This window comes from Echinops telfairi, unplaced genomic scaffold (assembly GCF_000313985.2).
Source record: "Echinops telfairi isolate 266 unplaced genomic scaffold, ASM31398v2 ScPeMD7_60;HRSCAF=208, whole genome shotgun sequence".
NCBI lineage: Eukaryota > Metazoa > Chordata > Mammalia > Afrosoricida > Tenrecidae > Echinops > Echinops telfairi.
In genome coordinates, this window is record NW_022103958.1 from 42,247,569 (window position 1) to 42,270,293 (window position 22,725).

Genomic DNA, 22,725 nt, shown 5'->3' on the forward strand with positions numbered 1-22,725 from the left:
TCATTGTGAAAAAAAAAAAAAAGGAATACAGAGTCACTGTACCCAAACGAATTGGTCGACTTTCAACTATCTCAAGAGGTAGCATAAGATCAAGAACAGAACCAGTGCTATTAAAGGAAGAAGTTAACGCTGCACTGATGGTAAATCTCCAGGAATTGATGGAAAAAAATTGAATGTTTCAACAAGTTGTAGAAGCACTGGAAACGCACGTGTCTATGCTAAGAAATTTCAAAGACAATTGGAAGAGATCCATATTTGTGTCATATTTCAAAGAAAAATGACCCAACAGAATGCTCAAACTATAGAATAGTGTGATTAATATCAAATGTAAACAAAGTTTTGCTGAAGATAATTGAAAAATGGCTGCAACAATACAAAGGGGTACCTCCCCAGAAAATGGAATTTTTTTTCAAGCTATGTATTTAAATTTTTTTTACAAAACAACCTGATCTCATTCAAAGTACTCTCCGTTACACTTAATACATTTGTCAAATCTGTGATTCCATTCTTGGAACCAATTTTCAAACTCATCTGTTTGGATGGCTCACAGCACCTCCCTCTGGTTTTTTTTCTTTTTCATTTTTTTTATTCACCCCATCTACAGAGTCAAATTGCTGTCTTTTCATGTCTCTCTGCATTCAAGGAGACAAAAAGAAGTCACACAGAGTGAGGTCAGGTGAGTAAGGTTCATGGGGCAAGAGAGGCATATAGTTTTTTGCCAAAACTGGTACACTGAGATAGGTGCTTGAGCAGGTGTATCGTCATGGTGGCAAAACCAGTCCTCTGTCTGCCACAAATCAGGCCTTTTTTGTTGCACACTGTTATGCAATCTTTTCAGAACCTCTAAATAGAAAGCTTGATTAGCAGTCTGACCTGGTGGAACAAATTCCAAATACAGAGTCAGCTTTTTTGTTGATGGACTCCCAGAACAAGGTTTGTCATCATCGACATTTTACCTTCTTAAAAAGGAGAAAAATCACTGCTACACTTGAGTTTTTCCCATAGTACTGTCCTTTTAAGTTGTATTCAACACCACAACAGTTTCTGCCGCACTTTGGCCAAGCAGGAAACAAAATTTAACATCTGCACGCTGTTCTCTTAAATCAGCCATCACAAAAAAAATGAGGTTTGAGTGAAACTGCCTTAACAAAAAATTCCCTGTGACCAGAGAGAACCTTCCCAGGCAACACCACTGGGTGCACTAACTGAGAGTGAGTTGCTCAAAGCTCGCCCTTTAAGAAAAATGCATACTATGAAAGCTCCACCCAGTGGAGCTTTTTACCATTTTGGGGTGGGGGGGTGCCCCCTTGTACACCAACAGGGAGCTGCTAGAAAGTCAAGCTGGATTCAGAAGAGGATGTGGCATTACTGCAGTCAAATGGATCTTGGCTGAAAACAGAGAATACCAGAAAGATGTTTATTTGTGTTTGTTGACTTCTGACTGTTTGGATCATAACAAACTATGGATAACATTGAGGAGGTGAATTCCAGAACATGCAATCGTGTTCATGCAGAGCCTGTACAGGACCAAAAGGTGTTTATTTGAACAGAGCAATGAAATATCTCACGGTTTAAAATCAAGAAAGGTATGCATTAGGGTTATATTCTTTAATCACATGCTGAGCAAATAACCTGAGAAGCTGAACTATGTGAAGCTGAACATGGCATCTGGATTGGTGGAAGACGTATTAACAGTCTGTGATATGCAGATGACACAATCTTACTTGCTGAAAGCAGAGGACTTAAACACTTGTTGCAGTTAATCCAAGACTATAGTCTTTAGTATGGATTACGACTCAATGTAAAGAGAAGACAAAAATCTTTACAATGGAACCACTAGACAACATCATGATCAATGGAAAACACATTGATGTTATCAAGGATTTCATCTTACTTGGATCATTGCTTATGGAAAAAGTGTCAACAAATCAAATGACATATTGCATTGGCAGATCTGGGGCACAGAACTTCTTTAAAGTATTGACAAGAAAATATTCACTTTTAAGCCTGAAGGTGTGCCTGATCCAAGCCTTGCTATTTTCTTTTAGTCATTTTATTGGGGACTCATACAAGATATTTTCTTTCTTTTCTTTTTTAAAATCATTTTATTGGGGGCTCTTATAACATTCCATGCATCATTTCTATCAAGCATATTTGTCCATATGTTGCCATCATCATTTCCAAAACATTTTCTACTGCAGCCCTTGATATAAGGTCCTCCTTTTTCCTCTCTGTCCCCTACCCTCCCGTCCTCCTGTATACTTCATCAATTATATGTCTGTTACTGTTATTTCGTATCTTACACTGTCCTTCACCCACATTTCTATTATTCGTCCCCTTCAGGGAGTGGGAGTGCTATATATCCAACCTTGTGATGGGGTCCCCCTTTCTCCCCCTTCCCCAACCATCCCCATACCTTCATGATATTGCTACTCCCGCTACTGTTCCTGAGGGGTTTATCTGTCCTGAAATGCATGTGTTGAGAGCTCTTATCTGTACCAGCATGTGTTATCCGGTCTAGCCAGATTTGTAAGGTAGAACTGGGTTATGGTAGTGTGAGGGGAGGAAGCATTCAGGAACTAGAAGAATGATGTGTGATTCATCAGTATAATACTGAACCATGGTCGAATCATCCCTTCCTTATAACTTCTTTGTATGGGAATATCCAGTTGTCTACAGATGGGCTTTGGTTCTTCACTCAAATCCCCCTCGTTCACATCCATATAGTTGCTTGTTTGGGATCTTTTGATACCTGATCCTATCTATACTTCATGATCACGCAGGTTGGTGTGTTTCTTCCATGTGGCCTTATTTGCTTCCTTGCTAGATGGCTGCTTGTTTAATTTCTGGCCCTTAAGACCCCAGATGCTATATCTTTTGATAGAGCACCATCCACTCTCTTCACCACATTTGCTTATGTACCCAGTGTCCTTGTGTTAAGAGAGGCCCAAAGTCTGTCTGCTATCTTAATACTTAACATATAAATATTTGTACGTTGACCTCTATCCCTTTCATTATAAATGAATATATTTACATATATACATACATGCCTATAGCTATACCTCTATAAATAGATTTTGCCTCCTATTTCTTTCCTCTGTTTCCTTTCACCTTCCTCCTATCCCACTATCATGCTCACCCTCCATTCAGCGCTCAGTATTTCCTCTCAGATACATTGCTCTTGATCAATCCCCACCTGGCATTATATGCCCTCCTCACCATCAATTTTAGATCTCTTGTTCCATTATTCCTGAGTTTGTTGGCTCCCCACTCCCCCTCCCCACCTCTTCCTCTCCCGTGTCCCACCAGAACCATTGGTTCCATTGTTTTCTCCTCGGGATTGTTCATCCTGCCAGTCTTATATAGATAGACATAGGGCAAAGAAGAAGAAGAAGAAACAAAAGCCTATAAATAGTTCCAGGTCTGTCTGCTGACCTTTATGTATGTTTTCTGGTCGGATCTGATGAGGTGCCAAGACCCCTGCCCTCTGAGTCAGAAGTCTATTTGTATAAGCCCACCCAAATATCAGCCAAGGCACCTAATTTTGCCACAAAAAATGGCATTAAAAATGTGCTAGAAAAACTCAGCTTACACTCGAGTATATACGGTAGTTACTTTGCTACCCTTGCTGCCCAGTTGCACTCCCTATGCCTTTTCACTGCCCTGTTCATGGGTCAGACCGGGCACACTTTCTGCACAGTGTCGACAGTGCTGTCCCCCATAGTGCTGTGGGTCAGTGATGGAATGTTGTGTCTCATGGTGGGGCCGGCCCTACGGTTCTGCTCAGTGCATTGACTGCTCCGATGTCATCTGAGCGACGATGAGGTTCTCTTTAGTGTTTGTCCTCTGTATGGCCTTCTGGGGAGGAGGTCAACATAGCTCAGTTTGGGCCTGGCCCCCTGTCATCCTCTGTTAGTTTGCTGCTACTTGTCAGTGTATTGTCCTCAATTGGGTCAGACACCACCCCCACCTCCCCCGCCAAAGTGCTTGGACCTCGACCCAGATTTATGCGTTAACTAGCTTATCCTCTGCCTTACCTCAGTAAGCCCTGATATTTTCAATTGATTCATATGCATGTGAAAGTTGGACAACGACTAAAGAAGACGGCAGAAGACTGGTGCATTTTGACGATGATGTTGGTGAAGAGCACTGAAAGTACCATGCCAGAAAGAAGTATAGCCAGAGTGCTCCACTAGAGTGTGGCTATTAAAATCAACTCCTTGCCCCCCCCCCCAAATATGTCATACACAATACTGGTAAGCAGTGGACAAAATATGATGTGGTTGTGAGGTGCCACTGCCTCAGTTCCGACTCCTAGTGGCCCTGTGTACAACAGAAGGAAACACTGCCTGGTCCTGGGCCGTCCTCACATTGTTCTTCCGTTTGAGCAGCCACTGTGCCAATCCATCTTGTCCAAGGTCTTCCTCTTTTTCACTGCTCGACTACTTGACCAAGCACGATGTCCTTCACCAGGAGCTCAAACCTCCTGATACTATGTCCAAAGTAGAATTCCCTCCCTCCGTTTTGCTTTTATTTTAAGATTATGGCATAATTAGAACATTAAAATAAAGAACATGTACTCATCATTCACTTCCAGTAGCCATTAACTCCTGGTAATTTATTATCTACTTACCCAGCTCATATTTACCACCCCCCCTTCATTCGATTATTCTGAAACACAGCACAGCATGATATCAATTGAACCCAAAATGGGCCTATATATCACCATAATTTCATTTTCTTCAACTCACTGTCATTTCATTCCTAAATACTTGTGTATGTATCCAAGAAATAAAACTTGTTTTTCATTTTATTTATTTTTGTGCAATTATCATACCTAAAAAACTAACAGTAATTATTTCATACCTTCAAATATTTGACAGTCATCATCCAAAAAGAGCCACGTTTTCTTTTCTTATTTCATTGATGAATCTCTTAAGTTTGTCGTAATTTATAGTTTTCTCCCTCCTATAATTTTCCTTGTAACTAATTTGTAAAAGAAAACTGCTATCCTTAGTTTCAATATAGTAAGATATTTTATTTAAAAAATAAAACAATTAAAATAATTTCCTCTCACCTTCATGTGTAGAAGCAAACATATTTTTTTACTTAATGTATGTAAAAACCTCCTTTAAAATGTTAAAGGTTGTCTTTATTGAGCACGTCCTTCCTACATCGTAGGCCCTAATCTAAGTCCTCTCATGTTCACAGTGAAGAAGACACTGTTACACACTCTTACTTTACACTGCTCACACAGTTGCTGAGACCCCAGAATCCTCGGACCCATTTTGGATGATTCTCTTCCTCTTACATCCCACAGCCAGCTCAGTAACTGTACTTTCTTTCTTTCTTTCTTTTTTTTTTCAGTAACTATTTTCAAAATAGTCCATTAGCTTTCATTTGTCACCAACATTCTTCTCTCTCCTGGGTGCCTGTAGTAGCCTTCACCATATTGTGTTCATGATGAAAAAGTTAAACAGAATTAGAAGTGAAATGCTCTCCCTATACTGACCCTATAGAGGCTGCTGCTTGGGCTTTCTTTCAGAGAAAAGTCTGTTCATATCCAAGTACTGATGTTGACAAGCATCCTGCTCATGTTCCTCATTCCTCTTTATTTCTGTGCACATTGGCCTCACTTTGGACTGCTGGCACCTCTGATTTTAGCCTGACAGCTTTCTTTGTCCCCAAGACCCTAATTTACCTCCCTGCTCCTTGTTCCCCTGCATATTGGCAGGCCAGAAATTCTGGGAAAATTAATGTCTCTAAGGAGCAACTCTGAATGGATGACTGACCTGTGGGAAAACTCTCCAGCTCCCTTACCCCAGAGGGTCATACTGTTAGTGCATGTTCTGCATGGCCTCCCAGACTTTCCTATCAGAACCGAGCTCCAGTTAGTTGCCTATAGAAGTAGCCTGCTCACAAATGTGCATGGTATTGGCTTCCCAGTCTCATTTCCGGACTCTACTATCAGTTTCATTGGATTACTTCTCATAGCAAGTTAATATTACTTCTCATAGCAAGTTACTCATCAGAAGTAAATATTTTAATTTTGTCTGTTTTGTTGTTGTTGTTTAATGTGTACTTTTGTGAACATAATCACATGTATAGATAGGTTTAACCACCACTGTCATCAGGATCAGGAGCCTTGTGGCAGAGTGGTGAAGTGTTCAACTGCTAATAAAAGGCAGGCAATTCCAACCTACCCACCACTCTGTGGGACAAAGAAATGACGATCTGTTTCCATAAGGATCACAGCCTTAGAAACCCGATGGAGCAGGTCTATTCTGTTTGATAAGGCCACTGCGAGTCGGCATTGACTGGACAGCAAGGGGGTATCATCAATAGCAGGACCATTTCATCCCTTCCAAACTCTCCCTCATGCCATCCCTGTATAGTCACAGCCTCCCACCAACTATAATCCCTGACAGTCACTGAAAATGTCAACTTTTTAAGCATGTTGTCTAAGTGGATTCATGCAATGTGTAGCTTTTTGGTCCAGGGGTTTCAAAATCAACACAGTGTCTTTGAGATTCAGCAAAGTTGTTGCCTCTATCAACACATGCTGAAAGGACATTGGAAATTTTCCAGTTTTTAATAAAAATGAATGCTGTGTTTCTTTGTCCAAAATTTTGTGTGTGTTGAATGCTTTTTCTTCATCTATTGAAAAGATCATATTTTTCTTTTCTAATGTTATTGTTCTATTGTAAATATATGAACATTTCCATTTATTGATTTTTCAAATGTAAACCAACTTGTCATTCCTAGGATAAGCCCTACTTGGTCACAGTACATTAACCTTTTAATGTATGGTTGAGCTCAAGTTCTAAAATGTGTTTCAAATTTTTTGCAACTGTGTTCATGAGAGATATTGGGCTATAGTTTTCTTTTTTTTATTTTAAAAATTATTTTATTGGGAGTTCTTATAGCTCTTGTTATAATCCATACATTAATTGTATCCGACATATTTGTACATATATTCCATCGTTCTTTTCTAGACATTTACTTTCCATTGAGCCCTTGGGATCAGCTCCTCTTTTCCTTCCCCCTTTCCCCCCCTGTCCCCGCTGTTATTATTACTTTTTATTGGGGGCTCATACAACTCTTATCACAATCCATACATACATCAGTTGTGTAAAGCACATTTGTACATTTGTGCCCCCAGGGAGGAGGTTATATGTAGATCCCTGTAACCGGTTCCCCCTTTCCTCCCCACCCTGGATTATAGGTTTCTGACCTCACAAAAGAGTGTGAAGTATCCTCAGTGCTTCAGTTTTGGGGAAGAGTTTGAGTAGCATTACTATTATTTCTTCCTAGATGTTTAATAGAATTTACCATGGAAGCCATTTGGGACTGTAGTTTTCTTTGTGGAAAGATCTGAACTACAATCTCAGTTTCCTTAATAGAATATAGGATTACTTGGGCAAACTGTTTCGTTGGTGAAGGAGTCCTGGTGGCCCTGTGGGAGAAACATTGGACTGTTGGCTGCCAGGCCTTCATTTCAAACCCACCAGCTGCTCGAAGTAAAGATGAAGCTCTCTGTTCCCATGAAGGCTTACAAAGTCTTGGAAGCCCTATTACGATTGCTGTGAGTCAGAATCAACTTGATGGCTGTGGTTTGGTCTTTGGTTTTATTCCTTGGGAGTTTGTATTCATTGGGAGTTTGTATCATTCAAAGATATTGCCCATTTCAAAGTTATAAAAATTCCTTAAACATAACTAAATTTCTTGAGGGAATGAATACTGACTGGGGTTTTTTAAAGCTCATGGGCTATCTAAAGTGCAACCTCCTGCCTGGAGGAAAGAAGAGTGATGAAAATTGAAGATGCATGGAAACAATTAGTCCAGTGGACTCTGTGAACATCAGTCTCTACAATTCTGAGCTCAGAAGACCTAGATGGTGCCCAGCTAAACCCTGTCAACCCCTCTGAAAGGGATAACTTTAAAATGTCCTGGAGGGAGTGGAAGAAAAATTCAAAATTGTAAAAGAGACCAGGCTTACTGGTTGGATAAAGGCTGGTAGAATTCCAGAGGCTTTGGGCCTGGGACTGAACTCACTTCCTTGGTTCCATTTTCACCCACTGCCCTTGAGTTGATTCCAAATCTCAGCAACTGTATCTAAGGTAGAAATAGGCTGTTTAGTTTATAAATATTGTGGATTTCCCTGTTTGATTTCCAGTTTAATTCCCTTGTCTGTATTCCCTGGCTTCATTCCTTTATATTGATTGTTAACTTATTTTATAGTTCACAATATGATCCGGGCCAGGTGCCCTTGGGAAGAATGTGTGTTCTAATAGTATGAAGAGTGTTCAATAAATGTTAGTGAGGCCAACATGGTTGCTACCTAAGGCAATTCTGACTCATAGGGACCCTATAAGCAGACTAACATGGCTCCTTATGGTTGCTGAGGCTGTCAATGTTTATGGGTGCAGACAGCCTCAACTCTCTCCCAAGTTGCGGCTGTTAGGTTTGGCCTTGTATGTAATGGAACTCCAGCCCTTCTCCTAGAGGTCAATCAGTAACATGAGGTGATCCTGAAAAGCATTTCTCTGGCCTGGCCACCGTCATGAGATAAGTTACTCTGATCTGGTGAGCCCTCATCCAAGGGTTGCCTTTCGGCTTATCCTGTATGGTCTGAAGTCCTTATGGTTTACCACTCAGGAATGTAGGGCAAAGACTGATTTATTTGCATAAGGTTAAATTCTAGACCCTACACAGCTTCTTTCATAAACCATACAGTAGTACTCTTTCATTTCTCCACCCTCAAACTGTGTGCTACTGTTGTCAGACAATTACTTTTGCAAATGCTATAAAACGTTTGTTGCAGTATTATTTTTGTTTGTACAATCAATTATATTTAAAAGATTAACAAGAAAAAAATCTCAAGCATTTATCCATGTAGTTTACACTCTGGTATTTCTACACTGTTTTGTATAGGTCCATCTTTTTATCTGGTATTATTTGAGCCATTATTGCTTCATTTATTTTTCCTGTTCCCTCTCCTCCATACCCGCAACTCTCACTTCTCATATGTTGTTGTGGTTGTTAAGTACTGTCCAGTCACTCACAGCTTCCATGTGTACAACAGCATCACACTTGGTGTTCTGTTTGAGCCCATTGCAGTGCTGTACCAGTCCATCGCATCCAGGGTCTTCCTCTTTTCACTAACCTCCCAACCATGATGCCCTTTCCAGCAACTGGTCTTTCCTGATCACATATCCAAAGTGCATGATAGCAAGTCTCACCTGCCTTGCTTCTAAGGTGCATTTTGGTTGTACTGCCACCAAGACAGATTTGTTTCATCTTTGATAGTCCACTATACTTTCAGTTTCCCTTGCCAACACTGTAAGTAAGTGTTCATTATGGATTCAGTCAAGTAAAATGAAATCATTGACAGCTTTGATAATTTCTCCAATTATAAAGATATTGTTCATTGGTCTAGTTGTGTGGACTTTGTTTTCTTTACATCAAATTGTAGTCTGTATTGAAGACTGTAGTCTTTGCTCTTCATCATTAGCAAGTGCTTCAAATCTTCTTTGCTTTCAGCAAGCAGGGGTATGTCATCTGCATATTGTAGGCTGTTAATAATCCTTCTTCCAATTCTGATGCCTTAATCTTCTTCATATAGTCCAGTTTCTCAGATTATTTGATCAGCATATAGGTTGAGTAGTATCGTGAAGGATACAAACCCGACACACACCTTTCCTCATTTTAAATCATGCAGGGTCCTCTTGGGGTTTCCCACTCCTTCTCTTCATGAATGATTGTGGTAGAAACGAGTTATTTCTCAGCTTTTAAACTCTTAATGCTTTAACTCTCTCATCTCCTTTCACTTTGTTGTGGTGGTTGTTTATATTTTTCACTATGGTTTTAGTAATTTTCAGGAGGTCTTAGAGGTAGACATATTTGTTTCACCTGCCAGCCTTAACCAGAAGGCATTAGTAGTTTTTCTTCTTTGTTCTCCATCTTGGGATGGTTTAAAATTCTAACTGATAGGCAATTGTATTGCTTAAAACCTGGAGAGTTAAAAACTATTCCAAATCTTCATTTTCCTTTAGAAACTTTAATCTTTAAAGTCTTTTGTGTTAGGGTGGTTTATGAGACTGACATACCAAAATATTAACAATGTAAGTGGTTAGATTAGTTCTGTCTGTAACTTTGAGGACATTTATTTATGAAAGGGATTGTTTTTCCAATTTATGCTGATTGCTGATGTCAAAGAAAACAATTAAAAAAATTTTTAAACAATTTTTATATGATCTTATATTTGCCTACCTAACTAAACTTTTATCAGTTCAGCCAGTGTTTAATCATTTTGCTGTATTCTTCAGACCAACAATCTTATTATTTATGCATAACATTGTATGTATACATTTATATATACACAAGTTTATTATACTGATAATGGCAATGCAAAATTATGTAATAGTAATTGAATATCTAAATATAAAAGTTTTAAAACAGCCATATAGGTGGCCCATTTAAATTAAGCTTCATTTTAAGCACAGTGTTTCTACCTTTTTACTGTAAATTGGATAAAGGTTTACAGAGCCGATCAGTTTTCCATGACAATCCATACATATTTTTAAACAGTTTTATTAGCTTATAATTCATATATCATGAAGTTCAGTAGTTCAGGCATATTAAGAAGAGTTGTACAATCATCACCACAATCAATTTTAGAATGTTTTCTTCTGTCTTGTATTTATGGTTATTAGCTCCCCATTTCCCCCCAACCAAAAATCCAACAACAATACCAAAGTAAAACAAAGAAAAATCTCAATCCAAAAGAATGCAGAAAATATTAAAAACTAGAACAAATTTAAGAGGGGTCAAACGGGAGATCAAATGATAAGGTGTTAAATTTTAACCTAACTGCATCTGTAGTAATCTACTTTCCGATACATTCTGCATGAGAGCAAGGCTACTCACGTGTCTTTCTTATGGTCACAGGGTGTTCACTGGAGCCTTAATCCACGTGTATTTCCCTTTTGATTTTTTTTAAAACTGAAACAACTTTAAAATGGGTCAAAGGGAGGTAAAATTATAAGATACTACATTTTAGCCTAACTATATCTGCCATAATTGACTTTACAGTGCTTTCTGTCTGGTAAAATGGCTATTCATATCTCTCAACTGTGGTCAGCGGGAATTTACTGTAGGCTTGATCCATGGGTAGCGAGATGAATAGTTCCTGAGGGTTCTGGCAAGGAAGATGGAGAGTAATGAGGAGCTGGTGAGGATTGCGCATCTCTTTTTAATATATTTAAACCACTGCATTGTGTTATGTGAAATATATGTCATTAAAACTGTTAAGAAACACACATACACACAACCCAGCCCACTAAAATGTGTTGTTATCAGGTCCCATTGAATCAGCTCCCACTCAAAGCGACCGTATGCACACCAGAAAGGAACACTGCCCAGTCCTTTGCCATCTTCATAGTTGATGGCATGTTTGAGCACATTGTTGCAGGCACCATGTCAGACCTTCTTGTCAAGGGACTTCTTTTTCACTGACGGTACCTAGCATGGTGTCTTTTTCCAAGGACTGGTCTCTCCTGATAAGATGTCCGAGGTACTTTGCTTCTAAAGAACATTCTGGTGGTATTTCCAAGACAAATTTGTGTGTTCTCCTAGCAGCCCACGGTTCTGTCAATATTCTCTGCCAACACCACAATCCAAAAGCACCCGTTCTTTGCCAGTCTTCTGTATTTTTTGTCCAGCCCTCACACGCATAGCCGGCTACTGAAAACACCGTGGCTTGAGCGAAGCACCCCTCGCGCCTCAAAGGGACATCTTCTTTCTCTAATAGTGGAAAGAGCACTGATGCGCAGATTTGCCTAATGCAGTCCCTGAGCAGTGATTCTGGATCCAAGTAAAATGAAATAACCAAAATTGGGCATGTATATTTGATCACTGTTTTTCTGTAAAAATAAAGCATTTGATAGTTAGCCAAACTGTTTAGATTCTCTTCCAAAGTCCAGATGCCCATTGTAGTTGTCCTGAACTTTTGACAAATGTCTGTCTGAAGTACAGAGACACATCGGACAGTGTCATAACCAGGCTGAACATGCAGTTCAGTCTGCTGAAATTTATGTTAAACTATTATTTCACAAGCTGGTTCATTTTTGTCAGAATGTAATCCATAATAAGTTTTTTGTTAGTACTACTTTTTCTCTTTAGAAATCTAACAGCAAAATAATCTTGGGGTTATCATACCTTTAAAAAGGAATTGAAGAATAATCAAACATTTTTGTGTTCAACTTGCTCATACTGTAAACAATTCTCAGCATTACTTATTTTAAAAATTATAAATGCTTTAAATAACTACAAGTCTAGTAATACTTTTTGCAACAAAAACTAACTACAGGGCATTGGTTATGTTATAGAATTTTATGTATATCTTAGTGCTATACAGGACCCTGGTTGCAGAATTGGCTAAGCATCAGACTATCAACCACATGGTTGGCAGTTCAAATCCATCAGCCATTCCACAGGGGAAAGATATTACAGATATCTGTTACCTATTCTCATAACGATGTATAGCCTTGGAAATCCTAGGAAGCAGTTCTATTTTGCCTGTCCTGTAGGGTCAAACAATCCACACAATGGGTAAATTTGCTGTACAAGACCTACTTAATGTGTTGAACAGCAAGGATGTTACTTCGAAGACTAAGGTGTACCTGACCCAAGCCATGGTATTTTTCACCTCACATTTAGGTGAAAGTTGGACAATGAATAAGGAAGCTTGAAGAAAAAATAGAGCATTGGAATTATGGACCCGACAAAGAATATTGAAAGTACCATGGACTGCCAAAAGAACAAACAAATCTCTCTTGGAAGAAATACAGCCAGAATACTCCTTGAAAGCAAGGATGGAAGACGTTGTCGCTCGTACTTTGGACATGTTACCTAGGAGAGACCAGTCTCTGGAAAAGGACATCATGCTTGGGGAAGGAGAGGAGCAGAGAAAAAGAGGAAGACCCTTGACAAGATGGATTGGCACAGTGGCTCCAACAATGGGCTCAGACATAGCAGCAATTGTGCGGATGGCCCAAGACGGCCGGTGTTTTTCTCTGTTACACATAAGGTTGCCATGAGTCAGAAATGACTTAACGGTACTTCGTGACAACAGATGATGGTGTAATATTTATCATTAAATGTTTTTCTTAACAATATGTACTTGGGAAAATTCATATGGGGAAACAGAATTCACAACTATTTATACAATATGCACCTTTTATATAAAAATGCTCATGTACAAGTATACCCCCTTCAAAGATAAATGATTATATGAATGTTGCATGTTATAAAATTTAGTTCATTTTTTTATCCAGAGAATATGAGCATAAGTATGAATTTATAGGAGCATAATTTATTAACACAATCAACATTTACATAAACAAATTACGCCACGGTCTTGAAGAAAGCTGGAACTGAGCGAAACAGATAACCTCCTGAAAGGAATCATGCAGTCTGTGGGAAATGATTAGGCAAGTGGAAGGGCCAAAACATAGAGTGAGCGTGTATATGCACGCTCGTGTATATTGTTAAATAATTGTTATTTTATAGTTTACATGGCAAGATTATTTCATGTTACTTCAACTAGATGTGTTTCTCAGTGATTTGAAAAAAGGAGGGTGACATGTAGGCCAGTCAGTTATAACAGTCAATTCTAAACATTTTGGGTTTTACACCTGTGATAGCATTTTTCTTCCTGTTTGCTAATAAAGACAACAGGGTGAGCAAAATCCTGACTTTATCCTGTTTGTTCAATGCTTGCATCTTTTCATGTCTACTTTGTTTGCAGCTGTCTAAACATCCTCTCACATTCCTGTCAGAAATGTGATTTGAGCTCAGGTTCAAGAAATGTAGTGTTCATTCCCTTATCATTTATTACTTCCTGTACATGTTTCGTTAAACTTTGAAATGGCTAAACCAGCTAGCATGTTATACTTCAAATCTAAATTCTATGAAGGCACTCCCCATTAAATAATGGGATTATCACCTACAACCCCCAAATTTCTATTTCTTAGTCTTGTGAACAGATGCAAAAGACATGAGGGATTTGGAAAACAGACATTTTGCTTTAGATTAGGCCCATTTTTTTTCATCTTTTAGAAAAGTAATTTTTTGTAAACACAATTGTGTGAGCTGTATAATTGCTCATTTTCTAAATATGTGTATAAAAGGATTTCATTTAGGACTATAGAATTCAAATTTTGCTGTAAATATGTATAATGATACTTTAAAAACATAATATGAACTATAGGAAGTTTTATGTGTAATTAGTGTCTAACTGACTCCTTTGTGAAAAAAATTTTTTTTTTAAATCTTGGCCAACCCTACCTAGAATTGCCATTAGTCTCTTAGTTGGTCAAGTTTAAATTCAGTTTTGAAGAAATACTGGGTCTAAAAAACGATCCTTGGAATTTCCCAAAATTTCAAAATTATTTCAACATTTTTTACAGAATTCCTGTTATAAACTAAGAAACTAATGCCATTTATTAAGTAAGTAGGTCTAGCTGTCTAAATTCTCACATGTTCCTTCTTGAAGCTGTGTTTATAATTTTTGTACTGGAAGGAAGAATTTTGTGATAGACTTTAAGAGAGAATAAGACACATTTAATTTTCCTCTATAAAAATTCCACTGGATATGATGACGGTCCTAGGAAATACTCAGAGTAACTTTTATCCAGTGGAACTCCTACAATATTTTGCCTGTAGCAGATTATTCAGATTGGTCACAGTAATGCAGTGGGCAGTTTTCTTTTTTTTAAAAAATCTGTTCTGTTTTCTTACTATGTGAATGTGAAAAGCATTTGAGAAGAGTGGACATATTAAGAGCTCTTTTTCTCATTTTATTCAGCAAAGCATCTGATGGCTCATTCAGTAACAGATCTGTTTGTTTACAAGAAGTAACTTGCAGTGGACTTCCGCTTTCCTTTTCTCACCACATTGGAGCCTGTGGAGGCCTGCTGGGGACAGGGCTTCCAAATGGGAAATATGTCTGGAAGCATCTGGGCAAGGCCATTTTTTTGCTGGCTATAAATGGGGTCTCCGGAACCAGAGGGAGCACACGGCTCTTGTTAAAATTGAAGGTGGTTATGCCCAGAGATGAAACAGAATTCTATTTAGCCAAAAAGAGGTGCTTATGTGTACAAAGCAAAGAACAACACGGCGACTGCTGGTGGCAAAGCTAAGGAAACGAGAGCCTCTGGGGAAAGGGAACTCTTGCCCACGGAAATAATGGTGTGGTCTGGATCAAATTCCAGAGCAACCTGCCTGCTAAGGCTATTGGACACAGAACCAATGAGATGCCGTATCCCTTAAGAATTTAAACTTACTGAAAAGTAAATAAAATTGTGCATTTGTTAAAAAAAAAAAGAAAAAGTAATGGTCTTACTTGTTAACGGAACACTGCTTAAGAAGTTGATATACTTGATAGATAGCTATTAATATGAAAGGATCTTGTCTAATCCTTATTGAAGACCTGTAATTTAATTTAAAATTTTTTGAAAACAGACTTTCATTCTGTAATGTAATAATTTTTAGTACCATTTACCATGCTTAATAGTCAGCTTACACGTGATTACACATTGTTGTTAGTGTTTGCTGTCAAATCAGTTGCAACCCATAGCACTCCGGTGGGACGATGTGGAACTGCCGCATAGGATGTCCTGGGCTGTAGTCTTAAAGGGAGTAGCTCTCCAAGGCTCTTCTGCAGAGCAACGGTTGAGTTTGAGCCATCAACCAGTTAGCAGACTAGCACTTGCTCATTTGCCACCACTACTACTTATGAGAAGGGGATTATTTGCTTATTAGCTCACATGGCTGATTCGCTTTATATCAGAAGGGAGGTTTGTTGAACTGATGATACTAGCTGTATCATTATCCTGCAACTCAAGATCAGAGAGTTCTTTACTGATTTTGAAATTTTAGAAAACCAGACACCTACCTGGGTGGTGCAAGTGGTTTGTGGTCAGAAGTCAATAGTTCAAACCCATTCAGCAGTTTCATGGAAGAAAGACCTGACAAACTGCATATGAAAACCCCAGCCCAGAAACCCCTTGTGAGCAGTTCTACTCCACAAACAAAGGGTCACATGAGGGAACTGACCCCACAGCAGTGTTCTTCTCCTGTTTGTTTGTTCGTTTGTTTGTCTCTTGATACTTAATTCATGAAAGAAATTTGTAGAGAGAAAGTAAGTGGATTTTGAGAGAAACATGGTAGTGTTGTTATAAACTGAAAAAACTCTAATTCGACTAGGGATTTTTGTTACCCAGGTAGCTTAAGGTAAGACCAGTTATATATTAACAGCATTCTTGCTGGAATAGTGGTTTTCTCTTTGACTTTCGGGTCTCCTTTTGGGTCCTAGTATCCATTATACTTTGAAACTCTTGAAGAGTATAGTTTTTGTTTTTTAAATTTTTTTCTATTTTTGAAGAGTATAATTTATGTGGTTATAGCTATCAATCTACATATTGGAAAATACAATATTTTAAAATATTTATTTCAAAATAACAGCAAAAAGCATTATACTTGAAATAACATTTTTATGGAAGATATTTTTCAAAACAAAAAAATAAAAAATGGTTAGTGCTTTACATTTTTTGTAAATACCCTTGATATTTGCTTTGATAGCTAGATTCTCATCTTTGCTTTTACATTCAATCTCTTATAATATGTTGTTTTGGTTGAAGTATATGAAAAAATTCAGGAGTCATTTGGAAATACATTTAAAATACAACTTGAGTTGTATATGAGTATATGTTGTTCAAAAAGGAGAAGAGTATTTTAACACCAACACTTGACAAATACTCAGATTGTTTTGTTTTGTTTTGTTTTTTCAAATACTTGTTTTTAACAGTGAGTTGCTATGTGGAATCTGTAGATCTACCAAAGAACTTTTCATACTCTATTACATATAAAGTCTGCTGGTTGACCTTGCATGTTGAGTGGATCTTCTGTGCACATATAATATTGGCTTTTGTTTATCAGCCATTTGACAAAGAGATTTTTGCAGATCCAAATAAAAGCTGACACATTCGTTTTATTATATAATATTTTAAAAATCACACTAGTTGACATTACCATATTGCTCATCAAATCTCAAAGTATTGCCAATCTGCCACGCTCACAGTGGTGCTTGGAAGCTCATTTTATTATTGGTAACAAATCTTATCAGATCTGTATCTAGAGGTGATGTGTATTTTGAAACATGCCTGTCAAACAAATGACAGTATAACTATATTTTGTTCATCAATTATTCTTTCAAGTTAAAAAAAAGGAAAATTGTATTTCTTGGGAGGAAAAAAAACGAGCAAGCAGCTCAGCTCACAGCTTAAACAATTGCACAAATGTTTTTCTGCAGACAACTCCCACACTTCCACATGTTTCACATGTATTTGCTTTCTTTGTAGCACAAAAGCTTTTTTAAGTTGTGCGCTCAAGGGTCAAGTTCATGTTTATTGCTTCATCAAGAGCCTTCTTAAGGGAAACTCGCTTTAAAAATATTTAGCTACAAATGCAGAGCTTTGAAGAATACGACTACTAGTGTGGTGTCACTAATGTCTGAATATCGTGATGGAAATAGCTGGACTTGGGGTCTGCATGCGTGTTGTACTACGAGAGCTGCTATGCTTTTAAACCATGATTTTTTTCCCCTTTTCAATCCCATTTAGTTTTGTCAGCCTGGTGGGTGGCAGCTGTCCAGAGAGAGGAGACAGCCAACATTCTTTGTGGTGGTCCTGACAGACATTGATTCAGATCGTCATTACTGCTCCTGCCTAACCTTCTATGAGGCAGAGATCAATCTCCAGGTACAACTTCTTTTCTGCCTTATTTACAGTCAAAGGATTAACATTGAGGAATCTTTTTTGTTTTTTAATGCCAGATTTGTTTTATGTTAGAGCTGTAAGTTTTATGGATCACTTTTAAAAGTGAGAGACATTCTGATGTTGGAAAGGAGAAGCCGTAAGGTGAAGTTACTGTTTGGCTTTAATTGTGCCCTTTAATAACTTGAGCATTTTTAGGAATACCATACCTGTGTATTTTTAAGGATGTATTAAGATTAGTTTCCTCTTCAGGGAAGGGATGAGTAAACCAGGGTATAGTAAAGCATTGATGAAACACACAGTAATCCTCTGGTTCCTTGAGGCTTCCTCACCCACCACTACCATGACCCCAGTGCTGCTTCTCAATTTAGACTAGACCAGAACATGTACACAGGTATAGAAAGGGATGGGAGCTCATGACACACAGATTCCAGGAACAGGAGTGGGAATAGTGAAACCAGAAGGGGAGGAGCAGAGGAAGGGAGAAGGGGGGTACCGATCGCAGCGATCGACACATAACCTATACCCCTCTCCAGGGGGAAGAACAACTGAAACCTGGGGGAAAGGAGACATCGGTCGGTGTGATATATGAAAATAATAACAATGTACAGTCTATCAAGGGGTTATGAGAGTGGGGGCGGGTGAGGGGAAAAAAGAGGAGCTGATACCAAGGGCTCAATAGGAAGTAAATGTCTAGAAAAGAATGAAGGCAACATATGTACAAATTCGCCTGATTCAAGCGATGTATGAATTGTGACAAGAGTTGTAAGAGTCCCCAATAAAATTTAAAAAAAAAAGATTAATTTCTTCTTGTTCTAAACCTATAGCTTTTTCCTGTCAGTCCTTTTCTCAAGGAATAGCCGACAGAATATAGAACATTTAATTAGAATACATGTAAATTACTGACACAATATTTAAATTGTTTAAAAGCTTATGTAAACATTAACTCATTATCACTAGTAATTAAAAAATATTTGCTCTTTCAGAGTACTGGTTGGGATTCTTAGTTTCAACTGAATCTACTTCATCTAATTTAAGCAATCAAGGATTTATGACAGGGTATTGGGCAACTTAACTGAATTTCAGGGCAGAGATGGGAAGGGCGCCAATTTGAAGAACTAAGAGCAGCTCGGATGAAGGCTCTTCCAGTGGAAACCTCATTTCATCGACCGACCACTGGAAAGTTGTGGGACCCACTGTCTCACACTGCTTGCTTCTGCTGGTAAGCGCACGATGGTGGCGTCCTCTGTGGAGGTCAGATTGTAGAACCTCCTGCCTACCAGGCAGTCAGAAGAATGCAGTGGGTTTCATTGGGTTTTCCAAGCTCGATAGTACACTAAGGAGATTATCAAGATTTGGGAGGCTGTTCAGTGAGCGAATATGCTGTGTCTGTTCCATGCTGATGAATGGATCTCATCGCCAGGAGAAAGGATTGGCTTTTTTTTCCCCCCTGAAATGGCCTCATAAAAGAGTTGGGGGTTTTTTAATTACTTTTTTTAAACTTCAAGATTGGAAATTTGTAGACACAAATCTGATTTTGTCAGGATAAATCAACTTGATGACATGAGCTCACATTGTCTAACTTTATTAGAGTGATTAAAAATAGCATGATAATTTATTATTTTTATTTCTTGTACTTATCATTTTCAGCAGTTTTATTGGTATATAATTAGCATACCATACAATTCAGTAGTACAGTCACATCAAGAAGAGTTGTACAGTCATCACCACAGTTAGTTTTAGAACCTTTTTATCATTCTTGGACTCATGGTTATTAGCTTCCCATTTCCCCCCAACCTCCTCTGCCATATCCCCAAGGAACCATTAGTCTAGTTACTGTCTCTATAGATTTACCTATCTTGGATTTCAGATACAGAAAACCATTAAAAAACTTAAACAAAAACCCCAAACTAACAACAATAACAATGTAAAGCAGATAAAAACCTCAAGCAAAAAGAAAACAAACTATAAAAACTAGAGCACTATTTAAATGAATCATAAGTGAAATCAAGTGACAGGGGGCTAAATTTAACCTAACTTCACCTACAACAATCCGCTTTCCAATGCACTCTTCCTTTCAGCCAGGCTGCTCACATCCCAGGTCCATGCACGGTCACCAGGGGCTTAAACGTGACTTCCACTGTCATCCAGTGCCTTCTATCAGCCAGGTGTTTACAATTTAAGCTCGGATACCACCATTCCCTCCTTTAGATTTGGAGTACAGTATATTAGTTATAATCCTTGGGTCACACAGAGTGATGTGCTTCTTCCACGTGGACTTGGTTGACACCTTACTTAAATGTCTGCTTGTTTGAAAACAAGCTTTTAAGATCCCAGATGCTATATTTTCTGATAGCTGGGTACCTAGTTTCTTCACTACACTTTGCTATAGCACCCATATCTTCAGTGATCTCTTCAGGAGAACAAGCATCAAGCAAGGTCATGTCTTAAGAACTAAATTTCTTAGATTGGAGTTAGCATTAGCTGGCAGCCCAAAATGCATTCATGCATCCTCTGGCTTTTACATATCTCTGGTTCATTTTAGAGACATCATTGAAAATTATTTTATAATTTATAATTTATCACAGTGATAAAAAAATTTGGTCACAATATACGTTTACCAGCATATTCTATTTTTGTTATTAGATATTTGTGGGACGCCAAATAAAAAATCATCAGGACCTTGTCATGGAGTCAAACTAAGGAATATTTGATATCAACTGATTACTAATCTGGCCTATTGGCTTCTATCAAAGGCAGAGATTATCTTTTCAATAGAAGCAGAAATGAGAAGTGTGTGTGACTGTAGTCTTCTTTACCCTCATCAGTTTTGCCAGTAAATGGTATGCCAAATCCCCAGTTTGGTGAGTTCAGCCTAAATAAATTTGGTTCTCCAGCCTGAGATCGTCTCATGTAGGTGACCTTTCATTTCTGTGTTGATCTTCATAGTGTAATGCTGAGTATACAGTAGTTTCTCTTATTTCCATAGTCTTCGGAGTAACTTTATACAACATCCCTGAATTATCTGATGAAACTAACTGTAATTATTTAGGTTCTCCTTCATCTCCTCCCCTCCCCCACCAATCAAAAAAATATATATATATATACCTGATATAAATAAGACATTAAGATGGTGTAGCTAGCAGGTATGTATAAAGAAGTTCAGAGCATTCTTGGTTATTTTTTCAAATTATTTATAAATGATTTCAAACGTACAGAAAATTTTCATGAATATTACAGAGAACATTCATATATGTACTTCACCAAGACTGACTTACTGTTAACATTTTCTCCTGTTTACTTAATTTATTGTAAGTTTTTGAACCACTTAAAGGAAAGTTTTCTATTCATGATCTCTCTTAACTCTAAATTTCTCAAAGTGTAGTTCTAATCTTTCTTTACATCAAAAGGACATTTATTAATTTCAGAAAGTTGATATAATACTTTTATATAATCCGTCATTAAATGTACAACTGTGCTTTACACAATTGATGTATGTATGAATTGTGGTATGAGTTGTATGAGCCCCTAATAAAACGATTAAAAAAAATGCTAGTTTTGTCAGCTGACCTGATAACATTGGTTTTTGTTCTCTCCCTTCTCCAGTGTACAGTCTAGGAATCATGCATTACACTTCATTGTCATTTTTCTTTTGTCTCCTTTCATCTGGAATCGTTACTCAGCTTTTTCATGTCTTTTATAACATTGACTTTTAAAAAATAAATTCAGCCCTCCAATTTAATAGAATGCTTAAATTTTCATCATGAGATTTTTTTTCATCTGAGATTCATTTGGAATACAAAATCAACAGGTGAGATACTGCCTAGGTGATTTCCTAGCGAGGGTAACCTTCTAGGAACACATGTGGGAGTACATGATACCTGTCTGTTTCTAATTGGTGAGATTAATTTTCATACCCTGATCATGTTTCTCCACTCTATCTAAAGTTGCTACCTTTCCCGGCCACCCCTCCCCCCATTCCTTTTTTTTTAATGCATTTCCCCCTTTCTATGATCACAAATAGATCCAGATTTATCCTTTTCCTTCCTTGCCTCAGCCTTGCAACCAGCTGCTTCTCCAAGGAGCCCTAGCTTCTTTGAAGAGGTAAAATATTTAGAAAGCAAGATCTGAGGTATTGTTTATGTGTGTATCTCAGATGTGTATCTTCATTTGCCATGTTAAATGGACAAAAATGATTATTTAATTTTTACAATAAACAAAAGGTTACAAAGCTAAATATGATTTTTTTCCCCAAAGTTCCCAAAATATAAGAGGGTTTTGAGAATTTGGGCTCCTACACAATTGCAGTCAGGTGCTAGAAAAACTGCCAGAGCATCTTTTCTGTGCCGGAAACACAAAGTTTTGTCCAGGTTGCTTGGTACTAGAAAGAGTACTCACAAATGGTAGAATTTGACCAAATAAACAAAACTCCAGCAGCTGTTTCTCGGTTATCAGTAAGGTAGTTCACATTTTTTGGCACGGACATTTAGCTATGTGCTTAAAAAAATGTGTTTTGTCTTTTAGTTTTGGAACACATTATCAATTCAAAAATAGACGCTTTAATTCTCATGTGGGGTGAATTACTTCATACCAAATATGTTATGACACATTATTTGGAAGCCTAAAGAGAAAGAACCTAGGGACACACACTGTCCAAAGTATAATTGTGCAACTTTAAAAACATTGGCTCTGCTATCTTTCCAAGATACAGTAACATTGTCAGTAATCACAAGCAAACGTTTGGCATCAGATTGCTGATAACATGTTCCCAGAATTATCCAACTAGGCAAAGTGATCCTTGATTTATTTATTTTTTTAGTAATCAATAAAATATGATAGATAAGATACAGCTTTTTTTAAAAAATCATTTTATTGGGGGCTCTTACAG

General features: G+C 37.9%; 1 protein-coding gene across 1 annotated transcript in view; it reads left to right on the forward strand.

Moving 5' to 3' along the window:
* The window catches only part of SBF2 (SET binding factor 2), a 353,360-nt gene that overhangs the window by 98,215 nt on the left and 232,420 nt on the right, over positions 1–22,725 (forward strand). The window contains exon 3 of the mRNA XM_045291145.1: positions 17,685–17,822. Within this exon, the coding sequence (XP_045147080.1) occupies positions 17,685–17,822 (138 nt within the window). The remainder of the gene's footprint in view (positions 1–17,684; positions 17,823–22,725) is intronic.